Genomic DNA, 22,936 nt, shown 5'->3' on the forward strand with positions numbered 1-22,936 from the left:
CTCTCTGGATCTATGAATTGCTAATAATGCCTTGACAGGGTTCAAGTTCAGAGTCAGTCTTTCACACAGGAATCTGCTTTTTTGCAAATACTTCCTGACCTCCCCCACCTCCCCCCATATCAGATCAGTTCAGTGTTGGATTTGGAATTCAGCTGAATAAGAGCTTCAACATTAATGGACATCTTTCTTCAAAAATACTCAACTATTGTGTAATGAAAATTTAGCATGATTTGAAGCTTTTTGAAAAAAGATTGATACATTTTAATTTATGTTTTTCTTCAAAATTATTAAATCAATAAAAAACAGTCTATGATCTAGTTTGCAGGAGAAACATAATTATTCTAACGTCATTGTTCAATATTCCTATAGATTGTCTTTTTTACAATCTGACTTCGGCTTAATTAAAAGTAGACTTCAAGGTTAAGCAAGCTTTTAAACCTTTATATATCTCAACTAACTGGGCATTATTAGTGAAGTTGCAGGAAGATCAGGATAAGATGTCTGGATCTCATCTGTGTAGACGAGTTGGACTTGATTTAAAAACCTAGTTTAAATTGAATGTTTTCCTGCTGACCTGACAGGATTACCTAATGAGTTAATGCCATTTTTGATTTAAAATATTTTGGCTGAAAACCATGCAATATTTTTGGAGCACAGCTGTCTTCATCTGGAACAAATGAAATATAATAATACAACAATACAGTAGCTCCAGATGCATACAAGATGTTGTTGATAGTGTGTTACCAGCCTTTGGGTGCCAGTGTGTTCTTCTGGAAGCAGAACAGCTTGACTTACTGATAACTTAGTGTTGAAGTGGTTTGGGAACAGATTGAGCTGAAACAGGGCCTGCAGGATCTTATCTTGCTGAGGATGTCTTCCTGTGCAAAAGGGCTGCAAAATAGAAAACTGGAAAAATAAAGGGTTTAATATGATTTCACGGGGCTTGCAGAATTACAGAGGCACGGAAGAAAACAGGAAGACTAACTTATAAAGTATTGAATGGACATAATAATAGTAGAATAGGTAGAATTACTGGGACATAATAATAACTTGCTGTTTCACTTCTGTAAGAATTGCTTTGCTCCCGTAAGAATTAGAATCGCCTCTGCCATTTGCTTCTACCAGTGATCTAATTACTATTATCTTGTTTTTGTGTACAACTCAGTGCCTGGTGCGGGGTATGTCAAGGCCTGGCATGGTTACATCGGGCTAATACCTGTGTTGCTAAGCACCCAGTCCCTCTGTTGCTAAGCACTGAGCCCCCCCCCACATTCCTTGCTTCACGGCCAATGCAGGGCTACAAGGAAGGCATGGGCCAGGGGGCCAGAACTGGGTACTAAGCTGATGTCTCTGAAGGTGTAAAAGGACGCCATACTTTCCCCAAGGTGTGGCCTTTCTTACATGCACCTTGTCTGTATGTTCATGGAATGGTCTACCCAGCTCTTTGCTTTGTTCCTTTTCCAAGCCTCTGCTTTAAGCTCTTCTTTTGGCCTATCGTTGACTTAAGCACATCGCTAAAACCTTACAGTATTGTGTTCTTTTGTTATGTTAGGAATGCATTTTTCAATTTTTTTTTTTAGATTGACCAAAGGAATATGCATGGAAAATTATGGGTATTTTATATTATATGATACATTTTGAAGTGAAGATCAAGGAGCAGATTTCAAAATAGCAAATCAAACTGCAGATCTGAAATACTAAGTAAATCATTATGATGGAAGGTGCAATGGTGGACAACTCTTGTTGCCAGTTGTAGTAAATTGAGAATTAACAAGGTCTTCTAGGAATGAGGTATTGTACTGCTATTTGGAAAAGCTCTCCAAAATACTTAGGCTGCTTTAAATAGATGAGTTATAGCTGCAGTGTGTAAAGTGTCATCCATTTTTCAATGCTGTTGGTTATTGGCCAGGCTGCCTTGTTTTAGAACTTTATTTTTCCATGAATGAAGGCAAATATACATGTCCCAGGATAATGGTGCAGGATCCAATTTGGGTTGGCCACTGGGACCAGAGGTTTAGTCTTCTGAGCTTGTGGAGTCATGCTGGAGCCCATCCTCAGGGAATTTCTCTCTCCACAGAATCTGTTTTTCACTTAAATTATAATTGGAATGTGATTCCTCCCAGCTTTTGTTCATTAACCAAGCTTAAATTTTGTTCAACTGTTCCTTGCTCTCTTTCTTCTTTATCACTTTTATTGAGATGCTGGAATTGAAGTTGATCATTCAATTTATGAAGATTATGAATCTAGTTCTGAGGCCCACAATTTTAATTTGGGATATAAAACAAAGGCATACAATCAGTGCCTCTTCTCTTCCAAGAGAAAGTGAGAATTCTTTATTGAGTTACTGTAGTTATGAAGCCATATATATCAAAACTCCTACCTGCAATTCTTCTAATACATGAAAGTTTAGAGAAAAGATCATTGACATTAGGCCAGTTCATTGGTGTGTGTGTGGGAGATGGAGAATCTTTTACAAATTGTTAACATCCTCTATCACAGAGGGGCTAAGTCTTGACTCTTATGGTAAGTCTATGACTAAAAAAAAAACATAAATACCAACTGATTTTCATACCCACATAAAATTTGCCATCAAGTCAATGCCAGCTTTTATCTTTATCTTGGCCTCATTTTTGTCTGTGCTTCTTGATTTTTATTATTAGAGCTTGCAGATTATTTGCATGCACAATTCAAATAGAAGAAAATATGTGTAGCTCAGGGTTGAACTATAGAATCCTCTGTAGCTGTAGCTCTCTGAGATTGGTTGTTTGCTTGTAGATGTTTTATTACCTGACTAGGTAACATCATCAGTGTAGTGAATGTAGAGTTTGCTCCCTTTTTATATAACACCAGTAGCTTGTCTTCTCTAGTGTTGATCAGGATATAGTTTTTTTCTTGGAAGTTCCTTTATTCTGGTACTATTTTATGCTTTTTTTTAAAACAAAGTTTTATTGGTTTTTTAACATTTTACAGGGGAAAAGGTAAAGGAAAGGTAAATTTTGGCAGTTGCGATGTGCGGTAGGTGCCCCCTCCCTCCATACTCCTAGTATACATTTACACAAAATTCATCACTAAGTAGTAACATATAGTCAGCATATGAATTCAGTTAATAATTTCGATCAGTTTATGTCAGGTGAGTTCTCTTGGTCATTTTTGTGCTCTGAGCTTTCTCGGTATTGCCCCATCTCCCCCCGCCGACAGAGCTCCGGCCCCTCCCGTGTCCTGCATGTCTGTTGTAGGATCATCTGGTTTTTCTAGGAGTGCTTTGTTTTTTTCCATAAAGGCCTGCGCCTCTATGGGTGTATTAATTCTAACTCTTGTCTCCTCCCAGAATATTAGCATACCTTCAGGCATCAGCCATCTGAACCACACCTCCTTCTGGTATAATTTATTCGCTAATTGCAAATAACTTTTTCTTTTTTCCCTCACTTTCTTGGGGATCTGTTTCAGAATGGTTATTTCCCTATCTTGGTATGTTAAGGCTTGCCCCCTTTGTGCACTCAGAATTTCATCTCTTGTACTTTTTCTGAGAAATTTAATGTGTACCTCCCTGGGTACGTTATGTGTTCTAGCATAGGCTGAGTTTACTCTATAAACCAGATCTATTTCCCACCCCATCTGTTGTTTCTCTTTCTGGATGTATTCAGCCAAAATACTTGACATGATGTCCCTTATATTTTCATCATCTGCCTCCATCACGTTTTGGAATCTAAGGTAAAAGGACATTCTCTCAAACTCTATTTTCATCTGTTGGGTATCAAGTTCTTTGTTTCCCTTCTGCACCCCTTCCATCCCCTCCCTCATCTCAGCCGTCCCACCCTCCAAAAGATCCAGTCTCTGTGAGTTCTTATTAATTTGGATCTGGTTCTCTTTAATTTCTTCTTTCATCTCCTTTAGTTGTTTCTTTATTTCCTCTTGTCCCTGTAAGAGTTGCTGGAACATTTGTTGAAACTCCGTCTCTGTAGTTTTAGGTTGCATCAACGCTGTTATTGTTGATTGTGTACTAGGACTGGAGGTTGCAGATGTCGGGGCAGAGGCAGCAAAGCCAGGCTTTCCAGGAGGTGGTTTTTTAGGAGACATTGTTTATGGAATAAAGAGTTCAGTCAGTGTAGAGAATGATCAGTCAGAGAGGCAGAACAGCCAGAAGAGTCCAGGAGACAGAGGGTCCAGGCAGAAGAGGGTTTTTCTAATCCCCCTGGCAATAGAGCAAAGTTTTTTCACTCCAGGGAGTTCAGAAGGTAGCAATCAACAAAAGATTTGTCTGAGTTGCACGGAGACAAAGACCGGAAGCCTGAAGTTTTAAAGGTGGAGTCAGGTTTCACAGTTCATAAAGACAGCGGAAGTGTGCCATCTTGCCCTGCCAGCTTCGGGTTTAGAGGCATAACAAAGTTTTCAAAGTTCAAAGTTCCCTAAGTTTCCAGATCATCAATATATTATGGGGTTAAGTCCGAAAAATCACTTTTAGTAAGGGCGTGACAGTACTTATTTTATGCTTGATTGTTTTCTGGTGTTAACAGGTTTGTTGGCTGCTGGAGATAATGTCCTCAAATTACAACCACAATTGAGCCCAAAATTTATGTTAAGTGAGAAATTTGTTAAGTGAATTTTTCTCCATTTTATGACTTTTCTTGCCACATTTGTTAAGTGAATCATTGCAGTTATTAAATTAGTAACACAATTGTTAAATGAATCTGGTTTCCTCATTGACTTTGCTTGTCAGAAGGTGACAAAAGGGGATCGTGTGACCCTGGGACACTGCAACCGTCATAAATATGAGACAGTTGTCAAGCATCCAAATTTAAATCATGTGACCATGGGGATGCTGCAATGGTCGTAAGTGTGAAAAATGGTCATAAGTCATTTTTTACAGTTCCGTTGTAACTTGAAAAAGTCCCTAAATGAACTGTTGTAAATCAAGGACTACCTGCATTATCTCTTTTGAATGGTGTGTAAATGTGATTTGTCTCTATGTGACTATGGTGGTTCATTTTGTCTGAATTGTAAACTTCCAAAAATTCATAAGCACTTTTTAAATTTAGCTTTGTCTGTAATGCTCACAATTTAGAATAGAGTAACAGAGTTGGAAGGGACCTTGGAAATCTTCTAGTCCAACCTCCTGCTTAGGCAGGAAACCCTACACTACTACAGACAAATGGTTATCCAACATCTTCTTAAAACTTCCAATTTTAAGCATTCACAACTTCTGGAGGCAGGTGGTTCCACTGATTAATTGTTCTGACTGTCAAGAGATTTCTCCTCATTTCTAGAAAGTTCTTAGAAACAATTTAACTTATTTCCCAGTTAAAACTACAGTATGTTTGAGTCTGTCCATGTGTTGTGAGATTAAGTACTTTTCATCATGTCTTCTGACTTCTAGGTAATGTTGGATGCATTCTACTAGTCTTTTGCCCGTCTGTTCTTACATAGTGGCTGTTACAGTCCTTACAATGTATGTCCTGTTTTTTTATTCTTTGGTTATTATGTCTTTTTAAGTTTGCAGGGCTTTCATTTGTTTGTGTGCCACAGTGATGCCATGTGGTTATAATAGTGTGTTTGTTGATCCATTTCATTTTTCACTGTGTGAAACTTTTCCATGTTTATTCTTCTTATATTCCATATTCCAAGTTTAATTCTTCTTTGCAGCCTCAGATTTCACCCCCCCCCCTGCACAGCAGCAACAGTAACTAGACATCTTGAAGGCTTCAATCTAGCAACATCATAAACACTATTAGTATTGTAAAGGATCCTTAGCTTTTGCTCAAATATTATGTTGAATACCATCTGACCTGAGGGGCCTTAATCCAGCAATGTATAATCAATCACTTTAGCTAATCTATTCATGTGCTTTTCTTAGTAAAAGAGAGGAGTGTCTTTCCCTGTGCAGTATGAAATGATGTTTTAGTATTGTCATTGAAATGATCATCTGCCTCCAGCGAATTCCTACATTGCTATATGGGTGCCGACTCGCTTTAGCTGAGCAGATGGAATTATGTTCACACCTTGTTTTACCCTCCTGGGTGTGTATTCTCTTGGCATACATACTTGGCATTCTTCCTCATCCTTTCCAGGAATCACACCACCACACCATCATGGTAAAGTTGCATAGCAGGAACTAAGGAAATGTGCAGTATATCTCTGTAGACTGTCTATAAAAATCTACATATGCATATTATTTATTTATTCATTTACCAAATTTACATAGCTGCCCATCTCACAGAAAGTGACTCTGGGCAGCATAGTAAAGGAAAACAATAAAAGTATAAAACAGTCATTATCTAAAACAATTATATAATAATTATTAAAAATCATTAAAATTGTAAAAAGCAAAACTGAAATTAAAAATAAAGTAATAGATGGAGGAATTTTGATAATAAGGAAGCACATCATTAGTTCACCTGTTCCCTGAGATCCCCGGGGGACATAACCAGACTTTGGGAGACCTTGAAAAGTTCAAGAGAAATGAGGCTGACTTCATCTCTACAGGGAGATTCCATAATGCAGACACCACAGCAGAAAAATCCCACTGTCTAGGACTGGCGAAATAAAGTTTCCTAGATTATGGAACCCATAACATGCCCATTTTATTGGATCTGGTGGGACAGGCAGATGAATTCAGGAAGAGGGGGTCCATCAATATTATCCTTGTGTGTACATCCTTTGTTCTTTTGAATCTTTTCCTGTGGCATTTTAGAACTTGTATGAAGGCCAAGTTGGGGGAAGAATCTCAAAGATCAATAGCTCTGTCAGAATGGGCACATCATCCAATTTCATATAAGAACCGACAAGAAAGATGACTGGCCCTAAAACATGTTTTAAACCTTAGTTTGCTGGGCTTGAGATATGAGGTTTTGCTTGAGGTAAATTAAAAATGTTTCAGATTTTGTATTATTGAATTTGCTTTTTTTTAAAAAGTTAAATCATTATACATGGTAGAGACCCAAAGCATGACTGATCTTTCACTTTTACATGCATAGGATGAAGAGATACTTGGAGAATTGCAAATTTGTCCTTTTCATTTGCCTTTTTGAGATCATTTGTGTGTGACAATTGCTCTTAATCATTTTCTGTTTATCTCTGAAGTTTGTCTTTTATATTTGGAGAAACTGCTAAATATATTTTTTCATTGTAAAACCAGAATGGTAGTTATGCGATGTACCCAAAGATTTCATATATATTGCACCTATAAAGTCCTTTATTAAGAATATGACACTGGATAAATTTGAACATCACCATCGATATCCTAATTATATTGACAATGTCATTTAACTTCTTTGTAAACAACTTTCCATGTCGCTATTATGGTTCATTGCACAGTCAGCAAGATGTTTAGATTGTATTTGGCATTTTTATCCATCTGTCAAATCCTTCCGGGTGGCCTGGAATAGGTAGATATTGATGTTTGTGGTGTTAAGGGTAACACCTTTTCTTCTAATAATTCTACAGCTGCTGGCCCTGGTTGCTCAGCCTACAGTCCTGAGCCTTGTAGCTCATTTTTCTACAGAAGTCCAGGAACTCCAATGCCAAGTGTGGTCGTTGTTGACACAGGTGATGACTGATCCGGAATGGGTTTTTGTAATAGGAAATAGCATGTTTTAAGAGTGACACTCTGTGTTTGGCTCCTCTGGTAAGACCTGTTCAGTATGGTTCAACCTGTGATATAGCCAGTAGTGGGATTCAAATAATTTAACAACCAGTTCTCTGCCCTAATGATTTCTTCCAACAACAAGTTCACCAAACTTCTCAGAAACTTAACAATTGGTTCTCCCGAAGTGGTGTGAACTGGCTGAATCCCACCATTGGGTATAGCTCTCATCTTCATCAGAGCACACATGCCCCACAACCACATAAAGGTGGGGTTTCACTAGAGGTCAATTTTTGTTAGGATTCGTCGCACAGTCAATCAGATGTTCAGACTGGATTTGACATTTTTATCCATCTATTGAGTCCTTCCCAAGGACCTGGGATAGGTAGTTGTAGATGTTTGATGGTGAAGTAGTAGTAGTAATAGTAGTAGTAGTTGTTGTTATTATTATTATTGTTGTTGTTGTTGTAAACATTTATGGAGAAAACAAATTGAGAAAGCTTTTGGGAAAAGGAGAAGAGATGATAATGCTTATTCAAGGTTTGCATTTTAAGAATAATCTTGTCAGTTTTATTTTTATCTTGTTTTATGTTGTCCCTTTATTTTTCATTGTTCATACTGTATATTATTTACATGACTTCTTTCAAATCTGCATATTTCTCCCCTTCCCCCTGATCCCAACTATATATTTTCTATTAGAGGGCACTACTCTGCATCTCATGCTCTCCTTAAGTGATATTCTCAGCATGAAAATGACCTAAGGGAAAGTAATATTTCTATTAGCTCTTGAAGGCTAATAAATGCCCCCCCCCTTTTTTTTTCATTGGAAACGAGGCAGCAGCTGTTGAAAGGATATCAGTAAATACTTGATAGACCAGTTTTCCAGGAATTATCCTTAAAAAGAATTTGTGGAGAACTCTGATGCCAGATGGGCAAATGTCATAGCCGCTACACTTCACTACCTTTATCTTCTTTAATGGATCCCACAGGTAAAAACATGATCATGCCTTTGAAATTCATTAAAAGCAGTGGGATTTTGTTTGGGTTGAATTTAATCCCTTGATTTTAAAATTGGGAATTATCTTAATGAAACAGCAGCTAATTATTTATCCCAGGGTTAACTGGCTCCTTTTGATCGTTGATGGAAACCCAATTATGTCTCAGTTAGTTGTTCTCAAGTCCTTTTAAGTAATAATTTTAGCAGCCTATAATACATGGGCAAATATTTCTACAAGCACCCGAGTAAAATACATTTGAATTTCAAAGAATTTACTTTTAAGAAAAGCTTATCAGCTGAGCTCCTTTAATTTCATTTTTGTTTCATTGAGTAGAAATGGATCGCTAATACCATTAACCTGAATATAAATGAGTTAGCCAGAATTAAGATATTCAAATGGATGGCTTTATTTTATACTTTATTCATATTTGGGGGGGGGATCACAATTATTTCTTAAATTCTCAACTCCTTAGAGTTTCTATTAGTGTCCTGAAGAAATAATATTTTTTTTCATTTTATTTTCCACAGGGACATTGCTGTGTTTTCCACTTCTGGGATTTGTTTGCATGAATGAAAGTGAACACAGGTGTCCCAGGATAATGTCTTGGTCATTGGGACAAGAGGTTTTATCTTCTGAGCTCAAGCTGGAGCCCATCATTATGGAACTTCTCTCTAGCAGAGTGTGACAGAAGTTCCTCAAGATGGGCTCCAGCCTGAGTCCAAAAGCTCAGAAGACTCTGGTCTTGAAGACTGACCCAGATGAAATCCTGTAAAATTATTTGCCTCAATTAGACAATGCACAACCCTGATATTTAATTTACAATTCTGTCAAAAAGCTCCTTATTGTTATTCCAAATCCTTATTCAACTACAAACGTCTAGTCATCAAAGGACAAATCTATGCATCTGTGTTAAAAGATGATCTGTGGTTCTTTGCTACTTTGATGTGAAGGTGGAGAACAAAAGCAGTGCCCTTCTGGCCTACGTAATCTAAGATGGAAACCACATTCAAATTAACTTTAATAGTTCAAAGAAAAATGTAAAAATAATGTCATTTTTCTTTCTAATATATCTGCAACCAGGAGTTACCTCCTCCATATCTGGTGACACTGCTTTGCAATCAATGTAGTCAGACAGTTGATTGTTTTAAAGAACCACAGACTTTTCAAGATGCTGTTTTTCAGGGGTGGATCCTACCGGTGTAACAACCAGTTTGCTTCGCGTGTGCTTGTTGCACACTTAGCCTTCATTCTGACGAATAGCTGATTACACAGCAGGGGCAGCGGCGATTGTGCGTGCATGTGTTGCACGTGCACAGTTTGCTGTCTCCTAATAAAAACAGCTATTGGGCAGGGGTGGGCGTGTGAGCAGGGCGGGCAGGAGAGAAGTAGTAATATTACTACTACTTCTCTCTCCACTGCCTATCGGAACTACCAGTTCGCCTGAATGGTCCGAACCGGTAGAATCCCACGCCTATGAGTTTTTACTCACTTTAGTATTTTTTAAGATATTGTATCAAACATTGGTTTCCCGCCTCCATTAATTATGGAGTACAGTTAAACCAGGATGAAGCCTTCTCTGATCTTACTAGTTTCTGAGTTAAGTTGGTATTTATGGATCTGATAAGTTTTTCTATTTAAATCAATCATGGGAAGTTACAAAACATATGACATATTTATAAAATTAATTGGAAAATGATTGTGCAAATGCAATTAAAACAGTGAGATTGGAGTGATAAAACTCATTGTGTACATTTGAATTTTACCTTGCAAATATAATGTAGAAAATCCTGCATATAAGCTTGAACTCTCTGGTATAAAAGCAGAATGAAATATATTCAAATGCATTTCATCATGCTATTATGAATTCATATTTTTTTCTTTTGGCCTAGATTGTTTGTAAACAGCTAGGATGATTAACAATTGCTGTTTTCATTTCTTACTACTATCCATATCCTACTGCAGGTTTCTTCAATATTGCTCCCATAAGTGCAGCATTATTTGCATGGGGTAGATTATGTATGTAATATTATATTATAAAGATTAGGTGGAGTTCTAAATTTGCTCTTTATGGTCTGCAATGGAACCAAAGTAAATGCTGAAGCTATCAGAAACACAAGCAGAATAAATATATCACATATTCTGTTTACTTCACTGTTACATCATGCATTTGTGACTATGCTTGTTTATAAATACCTAACCTGAAATGGTAGTAGAGCAGCAGGAGGGAAAAAAATCCAGTTAAACACTAAGGCAGATAAATAAGTCATCAGACTGCATTAAATTGGCTATAGGACTTGCTCATTCTAATAGCCAGACTGAATGAATGCAAATTTTGCAATTTAAAAGCATGCTGCAAGTGCCGCTGGTCAACCTTCTGTGCAAAATCTGAATGGCATCAGTGAAACCACAGACATATAGGCTGGTGAATAATGATTTCTGCCCTGCTTGGTTGAATATAATAATCTGTGCCATTATAAAACCAAATCAAACACAAGCAATTTGGGATTTTCATTTACCCTGAGAAATAGAACTTGGAGAAGAATTTTAATTTCTTTTGGAAGGATAGCTTTGGAAAAGTAGGAATTCTGGAGCTTTTATCTCTTCTGCATTTGTCAGATCTAGCATTGAAATCTGTCCTCATCACCAGTTGAACCAGAACAATAAATGCCCACCCATCCTTACCTGCATATTTCTATTGTGCTGGCCCATTGCTACCCATGTCCACTGGCCCAATTTTATGGAAGATGAAACTAACTTGCCATTACTTAAAACTACTGATAATAGTTTTCAATACCTTAATTGGTGGTATTCCTGAGCTGAATTATGTATTTATTCATTAAATTTATATGCCGCTTGTCTCACCATAAAACAATGCTAGGAGATTTAAACTTAATGAATTAGTTTAATATGTGTTTAATATGGTGAAAATAATTTCTTCAAGTTGACATTGTAATAGTTGCTTAGAATATTTACTTTAAAAAAAGCTGCATAAACAAATGGAAACTCCTTCCATGCAATAAGCTATATCTGAGGAATGAGCATGAATGTTAGTACATTAGCTAGCAGTTCCTGGTAGAAAAAGAAATGCTAATGCATCATACAGTTACCCCATTGTAAGATCCCCACCATTTAGTTTGAAGGAAAGAGAGTGATTGCTGCTGTAACCTAATAAAGTAGCTTTCAACCTGAGCTGGATCATGGGATTGGTAGATACTGGGGATGCATCCATAAATCTACTTCTTCCACTGAGGTGGCCAGTGATCATGATGTAGTTTAGGATAAGCTATTTGACTGAATAAGATTTCAGTGCAAGGTGAACACATTCAGCTAGCTATTCAGGGGTTCAAATTGGGCCAGAAATATATTAAATTGTTGGCATTCGTGTTGAATTCATTATGGTTACAAAAGTAATTAAAATGTGGAAATGTAAAAATTTAACAGACATGCAGAAACTAGGATGAAGCTAGATCCTCCTTCATGAAGTCATTATTTTGGAATAAAAAATTAATCCAATGTGATGAATTTCCTCTTAATACAATCCTGAAAATATGCAGATGTTAAAATTTAGCCACAGGAGGGCTCACAGAATCCAATAATATTACATGTGGAGAAGTATGCATTTTTATGAAAACGGAAGAAAATTGTTGAATTTAATAGTGCTTGCAGTTAAGAACCTTGAGAAATATACCATCCAAAGAACAACATCTGTAAGTAATAACAAATATCACATATAGAAACATGTATATGCATGTAGCATATTTATTGCAGCAAACAAGAGAAGAATGTGTAGTCTTCTTACTTGTAGTTTCTTGGTGGCTTCCTGAAGTACAGGACCTCATGTAGGATTTGATTTAAATTCAAAACAAAACAAAACAAAACCCTAAAATTATTTATTCCATAATTCAAATACTGCAGGAAAGAGCATATGAGATATGAGTCCAACACAGAAGAGGTGAAACGTATGCCATAAAACACCCTATCCATTTCATCATTCTCTACAAACTAAACTAAGCCCAGTTCATCTTGAAGGCATGGCCCATTATCTTGCTCAAGTAGTATCTAGCATTGAATAAATATAATTTCAGCTGCAAAAAATCCACAACCACCAAAAAGATTACTGTTTGCTCTTAGTCTGGTTTTGCATAAACCACCAGCAGGCAGTACATTACTGGTTTTGTCCTGTTTGGGACTCTTCAGATATATGTAGCCAATTGTTATTCTGTGGGGTTAAAACTTTGCATTGCGAATTGAATTTATAAACCATTGCATTCTAAATGATTACATACAATGAATTAGCTTTAGGAGCTATCCTTGGAAGTCATGTGAAACCTTGTAGGTGAGATGTGACAAATGTGGCATCTGTATCTGTATCTCCCTCCCTCCCTCCCTCTCTCTCCCTCCCCTTAAGGAAGGTGGACTGTATAGACCTGTGATGGCAAACCTATGGCACGTGTGCCACAGGTGTCATGTGGAGCCATTTGTCAGGGCACGTGAAGCTTGCCCTGTCAGCTGGCCAGTGCGCATGCGCTCGTTGGCCAGCTGACTTCGGCCTTATTTTGAGCCCATTTTTCGCTGAAGCCTCTGGAGTGTGAAAAACCGGACCTACCGACAAACCCGAGGTTCGGGAACAGACTGCCAGTTTGCTCTTAGGGTCAGTTTTAGCCCTCCGGAGCATTCAGGAGCCCTCGGGAGGCTTCCCTGAAGGCTCCGGAGGGCAAAAAATGATGCTACGAGCAAACTAGAAGTCACTTCTGGGTTGCTCGTAGGGCCTCTGGAACATTCAGGAGCCCTCCAGAGGCTTCCCTGAAGGCTCTGGAAGGCAAAAAATGACTCAATGAACAAACTGGAAGCCACTTCTGCGTTGCTTGTAGACTTTCCTGAAGGCTCCGGAGGATGAAAAACGACCCTACGGACAAACCGGAAGTCACTTCAATATTCCTGCCTTATTTTTCCATGATCTTTTTGGTTCGTCTCCTGTCAGTGTCCACTGTTCCATGCAAAAGACTCTGTTTGGAGCAACAGTGGGTGATCTCATTGGAAGTATGACTCTGAGTTGAGACCAGGTTTGAATTGATATTCCTTTTTCCACCAAGATTTTTTTTGTAACATGCAAACAGAAAAAAAAGATCTTGGATTTTTAAAATAAATTTGAAATGAATCTTGGACATCTGGATAATACTAAATGGATGTGATGGTTAACACATCTTTCATAATTGTAGTGTCCTGGAATATAGTCTAGCTGCAAAATTCATCTAGGATCAACGGTGGGATTCAGTCAGTTTGCACCTATTCGGGAGAACCAGTGGTTAACTTTCTAAGCAGTTTGGAGAACTGGTTATTGGAAGAAATTTCCTTTTCTTTTTCTTTTTTTTCACTTTACAGGGCTAATCCTGTAAGGAAGGCAGGAAGGAAACATTCTGGCGTTGTTTCTAGCCTAATCTTTATTGTCCTGCTGACAGAAACTGCCTCTCCAGTTAACCCTTTTTACATTGTAACAGCTAAGGTGAAGCACCCATCGACATGGGTGACATTGAGTTGGCCACGCCCACTCAGTCACATGACCACCGAGCCATGCATACCCAGCTGGTCATTAAGACAGAGAACCAGTTGTTAAATCATTTGAATCCCACCACTGTATAGGACTTTGTGTAAAAGTATAACAGGAACAGGAACCAAACTGGGAGTTTGAAAAGCAACTATAGAGATCATAAAGGTACACAAGTGATAATATTATCACTTAGTGCATTATACTGATTCTAATTGGTTATTAATGGAACCTGGTTTAATAGTCTAAGACCTCTTTGTTTTCAGAGATAGAAGAGCAGCAATCATTAGATTGCCTAGCAGGTGTTTAAATTGCCTAGTACTGAAATCTTCTAAGATTTCATTCCTAGATAAAGAAAAATGTTGTTGGCACAAGCTTAATTCTTTGAATTAAATTGGTGGGGTACTATTTTTTAAACCCTTCTCTGTACATTATAGGGATATGGACAATATTAGTGTTAGTGTTACCAGGGGGAATCATTCCTTATAAAGCATAAGGTGAGGCATCACATACAAGATTGTTTGGAGGGCAGATAGAGGTTTAATCTCCAGGAAGAAAATCGACCTTTGTGATAAAAAGGTGACAAGCCTCAAAACATCTACAGAGGATTGCTATCAGGCTTTTATCAGCTAGTCGAAAGTCTTATTCAAAGATTTACTGAATGACTGCTGTGGTTGGAGTTCAACAGCATTTATACAATTGTAATGTTTAAAAATCAGTTCATTATAATGGTATGCTTATATTAGAAATTCTTTATTCTGTATTGGTCGTACCTCAATAGCACTGCTGTAGTGTCTTGATTCTAATCAGGCTCTTTTAACAAATATTTGTGAACGTGGATAAGGTTGAGAGAAAGGCAACAAAATCCACCAAGGTCCTCTTAAAACAAAGGTTTAATCCTATTGGTCGAAGGGTCTGACAGCTCCCTATAAAAGGGCTGCTGTCAGACTCAACTTTCGCTGGATTGTTCTCACTTCTTGTACTTAATAAAGAGCTGTTGTTACCGTTAAGCCTGTGTGTGCCTATCCATTACCCGATCTAACATAAACAGTGTTTAATTGCAAGGGTTAGTTAGATTAATTTTCATGCCCCAATTTTAGGCTGTAGTTGACTGACAAGGATTTTAATATCTGATGCACAAAGAGTAACTTTAAGGCTTTAAATAATGTAAGATTTTCTTTTGTAAGCAGATCTCACTTAATTTAAGCTATTTCTGGGTAACTGTGCATTGAAGTGTTATCTTAAAACACAGTCCCACGTTTTTAAAAAGTGACGGTTAAGAAGAGGCAAAAGTCACTTGTGATTGTTGATGTATTTATCAGCAGAACATAGTGATTTGGTTATAGAACAAATAAGAAGAGGAAACAGAAATGGGGCTCATAAGGCACACTTCCCTGATTTACTCAATTAACCTAATTTTCCTGACTTCAGGTAACAGAGTGAACTACAAATTAAATCCAAGATGGTAGGTTAAATATGATTGTCAAGTTTATATAAAATGCTGGCATAAAGCTGCCCAGAGTTGATATAAGTAGGTTGGCAGAGGGTTTTTAAAGGAAAAACATAACTATTATGATTCCTAAGTTTACTTCATTCATGCTCTCCCCTGAGTAAAACTTGCTTGGTTTGAATGTTAAGTTTAAAGATATTGTTATATGCAGAATGCTGGTGTTTAAACATCCCTTTGGATATGTATGCTCAGAATGAAGTAGGAGAAAATCACCCTCAATTGTTTGCCTTCAAAACTTTACTAGAGCAACCTGGTACCCTCTAGGTACTTTGATTGACTACTTCTTTGCAATTCATTGTTCTAAAAGAGCTGGTTTGTACAGATTTATGCACTGCACTGAAACAAATGGAAAAATAATGATTAAGAGAACTAAGGGCCACATAATCTTGTTGATATGTATACTAACACCACATAAAAACCATGTATGCTACAAAATATAGAGATGGCCTTGCAAACATCTTTATGTGTAGAATGCACATCTCATTTTTAATATTATCAACACAAATAAAGGGAAAAAAAAGATTTGATGGTGAAGGTAAAATTTGTCAATTTTGTCAATTACTTCAACAAAAATCCAGAACATTTGAATGCTTCGGTAATAAGATTTACATGTTAATATAAAATAAGTCATTCTGAACAATGAGAAACAATGATTTTTCCTTCACTTTATTCTATGTTACACTCTGGTGCCTGGATTTTATGGAGGAGCTGCTGAAAAGTGACAAAATAAATGCTTTACTATGAAATGAGTTTAAAATGGTATATAAATCCATGTTTTCCTTGGCATGTAATAAGCTTTTCAGTGTAAAATACTAGAGTGTTAAATTTTGCAGGGCAAATCAAGGCCAAGTTAATGCTGAGTTAGCAGGCAATAGAAGTCCCATGATATTTGTGCATTCTTACATAGGTAAATTTTATCTACAACAACAATGGAGAAGGTAAGTGTGGTAGTGGTGGAATACTACATAGTTTCATAGAAATCCTTTGTTTTTTAAGGAGGACACAACTGAATGGAAGAAAGGAAAGCAAAATATCAGTTGTAAACATATAAACATATTTTTATACCCATGTAATATGTCTCCCCACATACATAAACACATACTTAGACAAGCAGATAGACAGAAATGTCTTTTTATTTTTGTTTTATATTGTGGGAAAGAGAATATTGTGCTTCTAGAAAAGCATGCAGAATTTCTATGAAATTATGTAGAAAAACATGACATGAGCAAAAACAACTCCCTCCTAATACATGCTTAACAATTTAGAGCTGAAGACAGTCACCAAATTGTTGTCTTATTCATGATAGCTACTGAGAACAAATAAAATACAGCAAGGAGTGTAAGATATCTAGGGTCCAGTAAATAGTCCCATTCCATTTTTCATTGGCTGACTTTAGCCAATCAGTATCTTTCAATATAATCCAGCCTCATTAGATTTCTGTGCAATTTAAAATAACAGACTGGGGGAAAGGTATATACACTACATAAATGTATATACCTTTTATATACATTTATTTATATACATATATACGTTAGATACACCTGATTATACAACTTTTGGTTTAAAATATGCTTCCTTAACACTGCCACATGTACGAGGCTTTATTCTGTGCATATATTAATATGGATACATAGTAGAGAAACTTGGAAATGTATTCTTTAGAAAAGGGGGGCACAACCCTTGGGCCATGGCTCAGAGCTGTTCAAAACCGGGCCATGGAAGGGGCAGGCGAGCGTGTGCACACATCCTCACGTGCACAAGCAGTGGATGAGCATGTGCTTGTGCATGCTCTATTTGTGCAAGTAGTGGGCATGTGTCCCTGTCTTTTGCACAAATGGAGCTCCTCATGCATGCATGCTTGCTGGCAACTCGCACTGAACCATCCCCTCCCCCCCCCACAGCCCGCAAAGCTGAAAAGGTTGGGGAACTCTGCTTTAGAAGACTTGAACTGGGATATAATTCCTGTAGACTGATACCCAATTATAATTCCAAATTTGGAGAAAAAGGTACTTCCTTGTTTATCACTAGTCTTATCTTGTTGGTCCCCTTTCTTCAGTCGGTTATTCTCTGTACATCTTATAAGTTACCAATGCTCCTTAATTTTCTGTGACTGCTTTTGCAGAAGTAGGCAAAACAATTGGCTAGAATAGTGCTGAAACTTTTCATATCATTTTGCATAATTTGCAAGAATCAGAGATGTGAAATCATTAAATCATAGATTGTTCAGTCCAAATTACAGTATCTTGAACAGAAACTAGATAAGGTAGCTGAAAATCTCTCTGGGTAATTGGTTCTCTCTGAGTAATTTGGTTTATTGTTAAGAGGTTTCTCTAACATTCAGTGTATCCTGTCTTCTGCATTTATAGAGCTAAGTCCTGAAATTATTTGAAGAGCACTACCATAATTCCTTGCCAGTTTCCCCCAAATCTAAACTTTCCCAGTTCTTTCGATATCTTTTCATGGGCCCTTCATTGCCTTTCCTCCAACCTGTTCCGATTTCTCTGAATCTTTCTTTAAATAGTATGCCCACAACTGGAGACAGGGGAGCTGAACAACACTAGATAAAGTGGAGCTATTGCTTCTCATGATTTGGATTTTTTCACTAATTTTATTTATGCTTTTAAGCGGTACATCTCACTACCACCCCTCAAAGGTCATTTTTACAAGCATGATCACCAAGCTAGATATCCCTATAAAATAGTCCAAAATTATAGTGTTTAAAGGAATTGCTGCCATAATGCACCATGATAGTGAGAATGTCTCATGATTATCTTCTTTTTTTAGTGTTTTACATTAGGATATTGGTGATCTAATAATGGAGTCCTATTTATATCTTTAACGCACATAATTTCTTGCTTGTATAAGATACATAAAAAGAACATATTTGCATTAAAATTTCAAAGAAAGCATAATTAACCATTTGCACATATTTTGTACTAATACAGTCCCTCCCCCCCCTCAGAAGAGCAGGTTTGCTTTTTAAAAAATACAAATTCTCATTTGGTTTCATTCCACTCAGTTTATTCCCTCAAAGACTTGAACCTTTAAAACAAGAGAAGGAAAAATTCAGAACCAGTCTTTCAGCAAAAGGGTCCCTTAAAAGAGAAATAAGGTTAGTCTATCACCAGTTAGGTTAAACTTACTCCAGTTGCTCTTTTACAACTCAGTCTGGAGGTAAAATGAATAGGGGGAAAAATAAAAAATTATTTTCGTGAAATCAATATCAAATATAGTTTGAAGGCATCTGACCTTCACTTATCTCCATAGCTTTGGATACAGCCACCACCCCATCCTGGCTACTCTTGTCCCCAAGATGACATCTGTTGGGGCAGAGAACACCACTGGGGCTGAGCCATAAAGTCTGAACAATGTGACTCCAATGTACTTGATAATATAAATGGTTTTGAAATAATTGTTTTTCATTTAATTTTTAGCTTACATGGTACTGATTGTTTCATTGATAATAGTTTGGTTCAGGGGTGAAATGCTCTGAAGTCTGCTACTGGTTCGCTTCGCTACCAGTTCGCTTTGCGCACGCATCCACACTTTGCATGCATCCAAACCGTTCGACTGAACCAGTAGTAATTAACTGTGCGTGATTTTTACATGGCACATCTGATTGTTGCATATCTGATCGTCGGAACTACTGGTTTGCCTGAACCGGTAGCATTTTTTACTACTGGTTTGAGCGAACCAGTCCGAACCAGTAGCATTTCACCCCTGGTTCAGTTATATTTATTTACTGCCCTAAAATTGCTCTTTTGGGAGTCAAAATTCAAGTTTTTTTAATCGTTACTACTAAAAGGAATGGATGTGTACAAATGAAATTGCTTAACAATATGAAGTTGTTTGGGTACTCTATGTACAATGCTTTCACATGAATGTGATTCCTATTACATTGCCAGTCTTACTCCTAAGGAAATATTTATTACACCATTTGTATACATGGTACACAATAAGCTGTTTCCTCTGCCAATGTTCATACTGTGTGTGTTATCATTGAGGCAGGGGCTGCTTGTCTGACACAGCAAAGCAAGTAGGTCTCATTGATGCAGTTTTATTCCTGCTCATTTTGTGATAAAGAGTAACTGAGTCCAAATTAACTTATATTTAGATAACAACAAGAAAAGTCAAATACTCTTGCAGCCTGTGCATTCACTGAATAGTGCTGCTTTGAACAGGAACCAAAAGGAACTTGAGGAGAACATGAAAATCTGTTTGGCTGCATTGTTGGGAAAGAAAGAAAAGGAGAACATTATTCGATAAATAGTTGCTCTTCATGTAATGTTCATGTTCTTTCTTGTTCAATATTATCATTACTGTATTGCTAATTCTGATGTGCCTGGAAATTCTGGATCAATAGCAAACTAAATTGAGACCTTTGAATTATAACTTCCACCGGGGGACTGACTGCTCATGATGTGGGAGACTCATTTTTATGTTCATAAATGCTGCTGTCTGAGGGGGAAAAAAATCACTGAAACATTTTACACAAAGTTCAATTATATATCAAGTCCTTTGACCTCTTTCACTTCAGTGCCTTTTTCACATAGAGAAGAGGGTTATTTAAAATGCCTGCAACAGCCATTTTAGACTTTTTCAAAAATTTATAATGAAGTTGGTTGAATATTCATGACTGTATCCAAGAAAATCACTACTCTGAAAAAAAAAAGTCTTTGCATTGCAGAAAATACTAGTATTTAACATTTACATGTATTGGAACATTTGACATGATTGAGATTACCACAAAGGATTGATGACCTTATTTATACAGGCCTCCTCTCACCCCAGGTGTTACTTTCAGAAAACAAATATTTATAGCAATTAGTATTGTGGAACTAAGTAAATTGAACTTAAAAACTACATTTCGATTACCAACATGGGGGGGAAATCAAATTTCTAGGAAGTAATTTTACTTTTTTACATTTCTTTGTTTAGCACCTTGTTGAAGCTGCAGAAGAAGCTCACCTGAAACATACATTTGATGCTGATTTACAGGTAAGAAAAAAATCTGACTTCAGCAGTTACAATCAAAAAGTTCTGTTTCATGAATCGCTACAACTATTCCTAGAAATAGAGCAGAATCTATAAAAGGATTGTTGGTAAAGAATGGAAATGCTTTCTCATTATGGAATCAAATCATAGTCATCTAAAAATTGCTGTAAAGAAGTAATCAAACAATAGCAATATAATGCCTGTTTGTTTATTAAAGTGACCAAAATATTCTTTTTAAAGTTTGCTTTTCAAAAGATTTGATGGTAAATAAACTCAAAAGCAATATAAATACTACTAGAGGTTCAATAAGTTGAAAGGTCTATGTAATTCATAAATTACAAAAGCCTCATGGGAAGACACAGAAGGGGAAATGAACTAAGAGTATCTTGACACTTCTGCTATTGGAAATCATACAACCGTTGTAACAAATATCCATTGGGATTTACTTAATTTCCACGAATTTATCCATTGATGTATAGAAGATTCCAAGTTGTTATAGCAAATTCCATCATTTAAATATTGGGTGTATTTTAAAAAAAAGTATTGGTTTTATCTGAATGGAGGACAGATATCCAGCTTGGCTATCCTCAGTTTCTACTATTATAAGAGAAAAGGAAAAATAAATAAAGTGAAATTCATTTTATATACATTGCTAAATATTTCTATTTACAACATATTTTTGTAACTGGGCATCATGGCTCTGTAGGGATAGCCATGACATTTCTGGAGAGAAAAGAAAAATAGGGATGACAATTTGTCCAAATTTCAACGGGTGAAGGAGAAATTCTTCTATAAAGAAGAACTGATAGTGAGAGTGTGGAATGGGACAATTTGTCGTGGCCAACTCGCCACAGCCATCTCACCATAGCCAATTCACCATGGCCATTTTGCTGTAGCATGGCTAGCTTGCTGCAGGACAATGTCTCGTGGCCAACTCATGGTGGAACAACTCATCACAGATACTTTCATGCAGAACAACTCAAGGTAGTAAATGTTATCTGCCACTGTTTCTTTGACATTATTTCCATTTTCGTCAATAGAAATAATGTCAAAGAAACAGTAGCAGGTAACATTTATCACATTAAGTAATCCTACATAAAATTGTCCATGGGGAGTTGTCCCACAGCGAGTTGGCCACTGTGAGTTGGCTGTGGAATGATGCCCATGGTGAGTTGGCTGTGGAATGATGGCCATGGTGAGTTGGCTGTGGAATGATGGCCATGGTGAGTTGGCTGTGGAATGATGGCCATGGTGAGTAGTCCTAGCACCTCTGATTAAAAAAAAGCCAATGGGAAAAGGTCCATTGGACTGAATGAAGCTTAGGAAAGCAGGGAAATTGGAAACTGCTGATGAGATGATTTTACAACAAATATCACTTTTGTAGTCAACCCTTAGCCAACTCATAAAACAGTTAAAAACAAGACTACTTAACATCTGTCATAACAGTTCCTTCAAAATTCTCTTCTCCGTTGAAATAATTTTTGTTTCATCACAATGAGTTAAGTACTGGTAGCAAAATTATGCAGGAGAATTTACCTGCCTTATTTCTTGCATTAAAAAGCCTGATGTATTTATGTAATTTGCTTCAGTGTTTTGTGGATTTCCACCCCCCACTCCTTTTTCCCAGTTCAATAATACTTTTCTTCTGATGCATATTGACTAGATCTTTTTACATTATCTTGGGTCTTTTGAATCATAGGTTTACATAAAAATAGTGTTTGTTTGTTCTGTAGGGAGAACGAGGCAGGCAGGAACTGAGGCAAGGCAGGTTGAAGCTAACACAACCTTTATTAACAGTATAACACGGCAAAATGTAAGGCAAACCTCGACCCGGCAAACAACAGCATTTGGCAGCTGACAGCCCCTTTTTATACTAGAGCTGTCAGATGCTGAACCAATAGAATGGCTGCATCCTCCCGCCAGCTGGCTGCTCACATCTCAGCCAATCAGGGGCCGGCAATGATAGTCAATGGCGTTGTAGCCTCAAGGACTTAACAGTTTTATTTTGAGATTATAACACAGTATATTCATATGAATGTGTTGCAGTGTTTGCTATGACTAATATAGTGCAAAAGTTTAAAATTAAAAACATAAAAATAATGTTTTCAAATACATTTAAAAGAACTACAATGAAGACAGAATTTAAATATAGCTGAAATATCTATTTCCCTTTTAGCATAATTTAAAGTATTGATACTTTAATACATTTTGTATTTATAATTGTAATATTCTATCCCCTATTTTGTTTTTGTTTTTCTAACAGACAAAGGAATTGATTGCCCAAATCAGACAAAAACTATTGCTATGTA

At 36.9% G+C, this 22,936-nt stretch overlaps 1 protein-coding gene across 3 annotated transcripts in view; it reads left to right on the plus strand.

Annotated features, from left to right (window-relative positions):
• The window catches only part of CACNA2D3 (calcium voltage-gated channel auxiliary subunit alpha2delta 3), a 631,895-nt gene that overhangs the window by 214,140 nt on the left and 394,819 nt on the right, over positions 1-22,936 (plus strand). For all 3 annotated transcript variants that reach the window (XM_081935818.1, XM_081935819.1, XM_081935820.1), the window contains exon 4: positions 20,571-20,630. In XM_081935818.1, coding sequence (XP_081791944.1) covers positions 20,571-20,630 — 60 coding nt within the window. The remainder of the gene's footprint in view (positions 1-20,570; positions 20,631-22,936) is intronic.

The sequence above is a fragment of the Natrix helvetica genome, assembly GCF_964273705.1.
Source record: "Natrix helvetica genome assembly, chromosome: 1".
In the NCBI taxonomy this organism is placed as follows: domain Eukaryota; kingdom Metazoa; phylum Chordata; class Lepidosauria; order Squamata; family Natricidae; genus Natrix; species Natrix helvetica.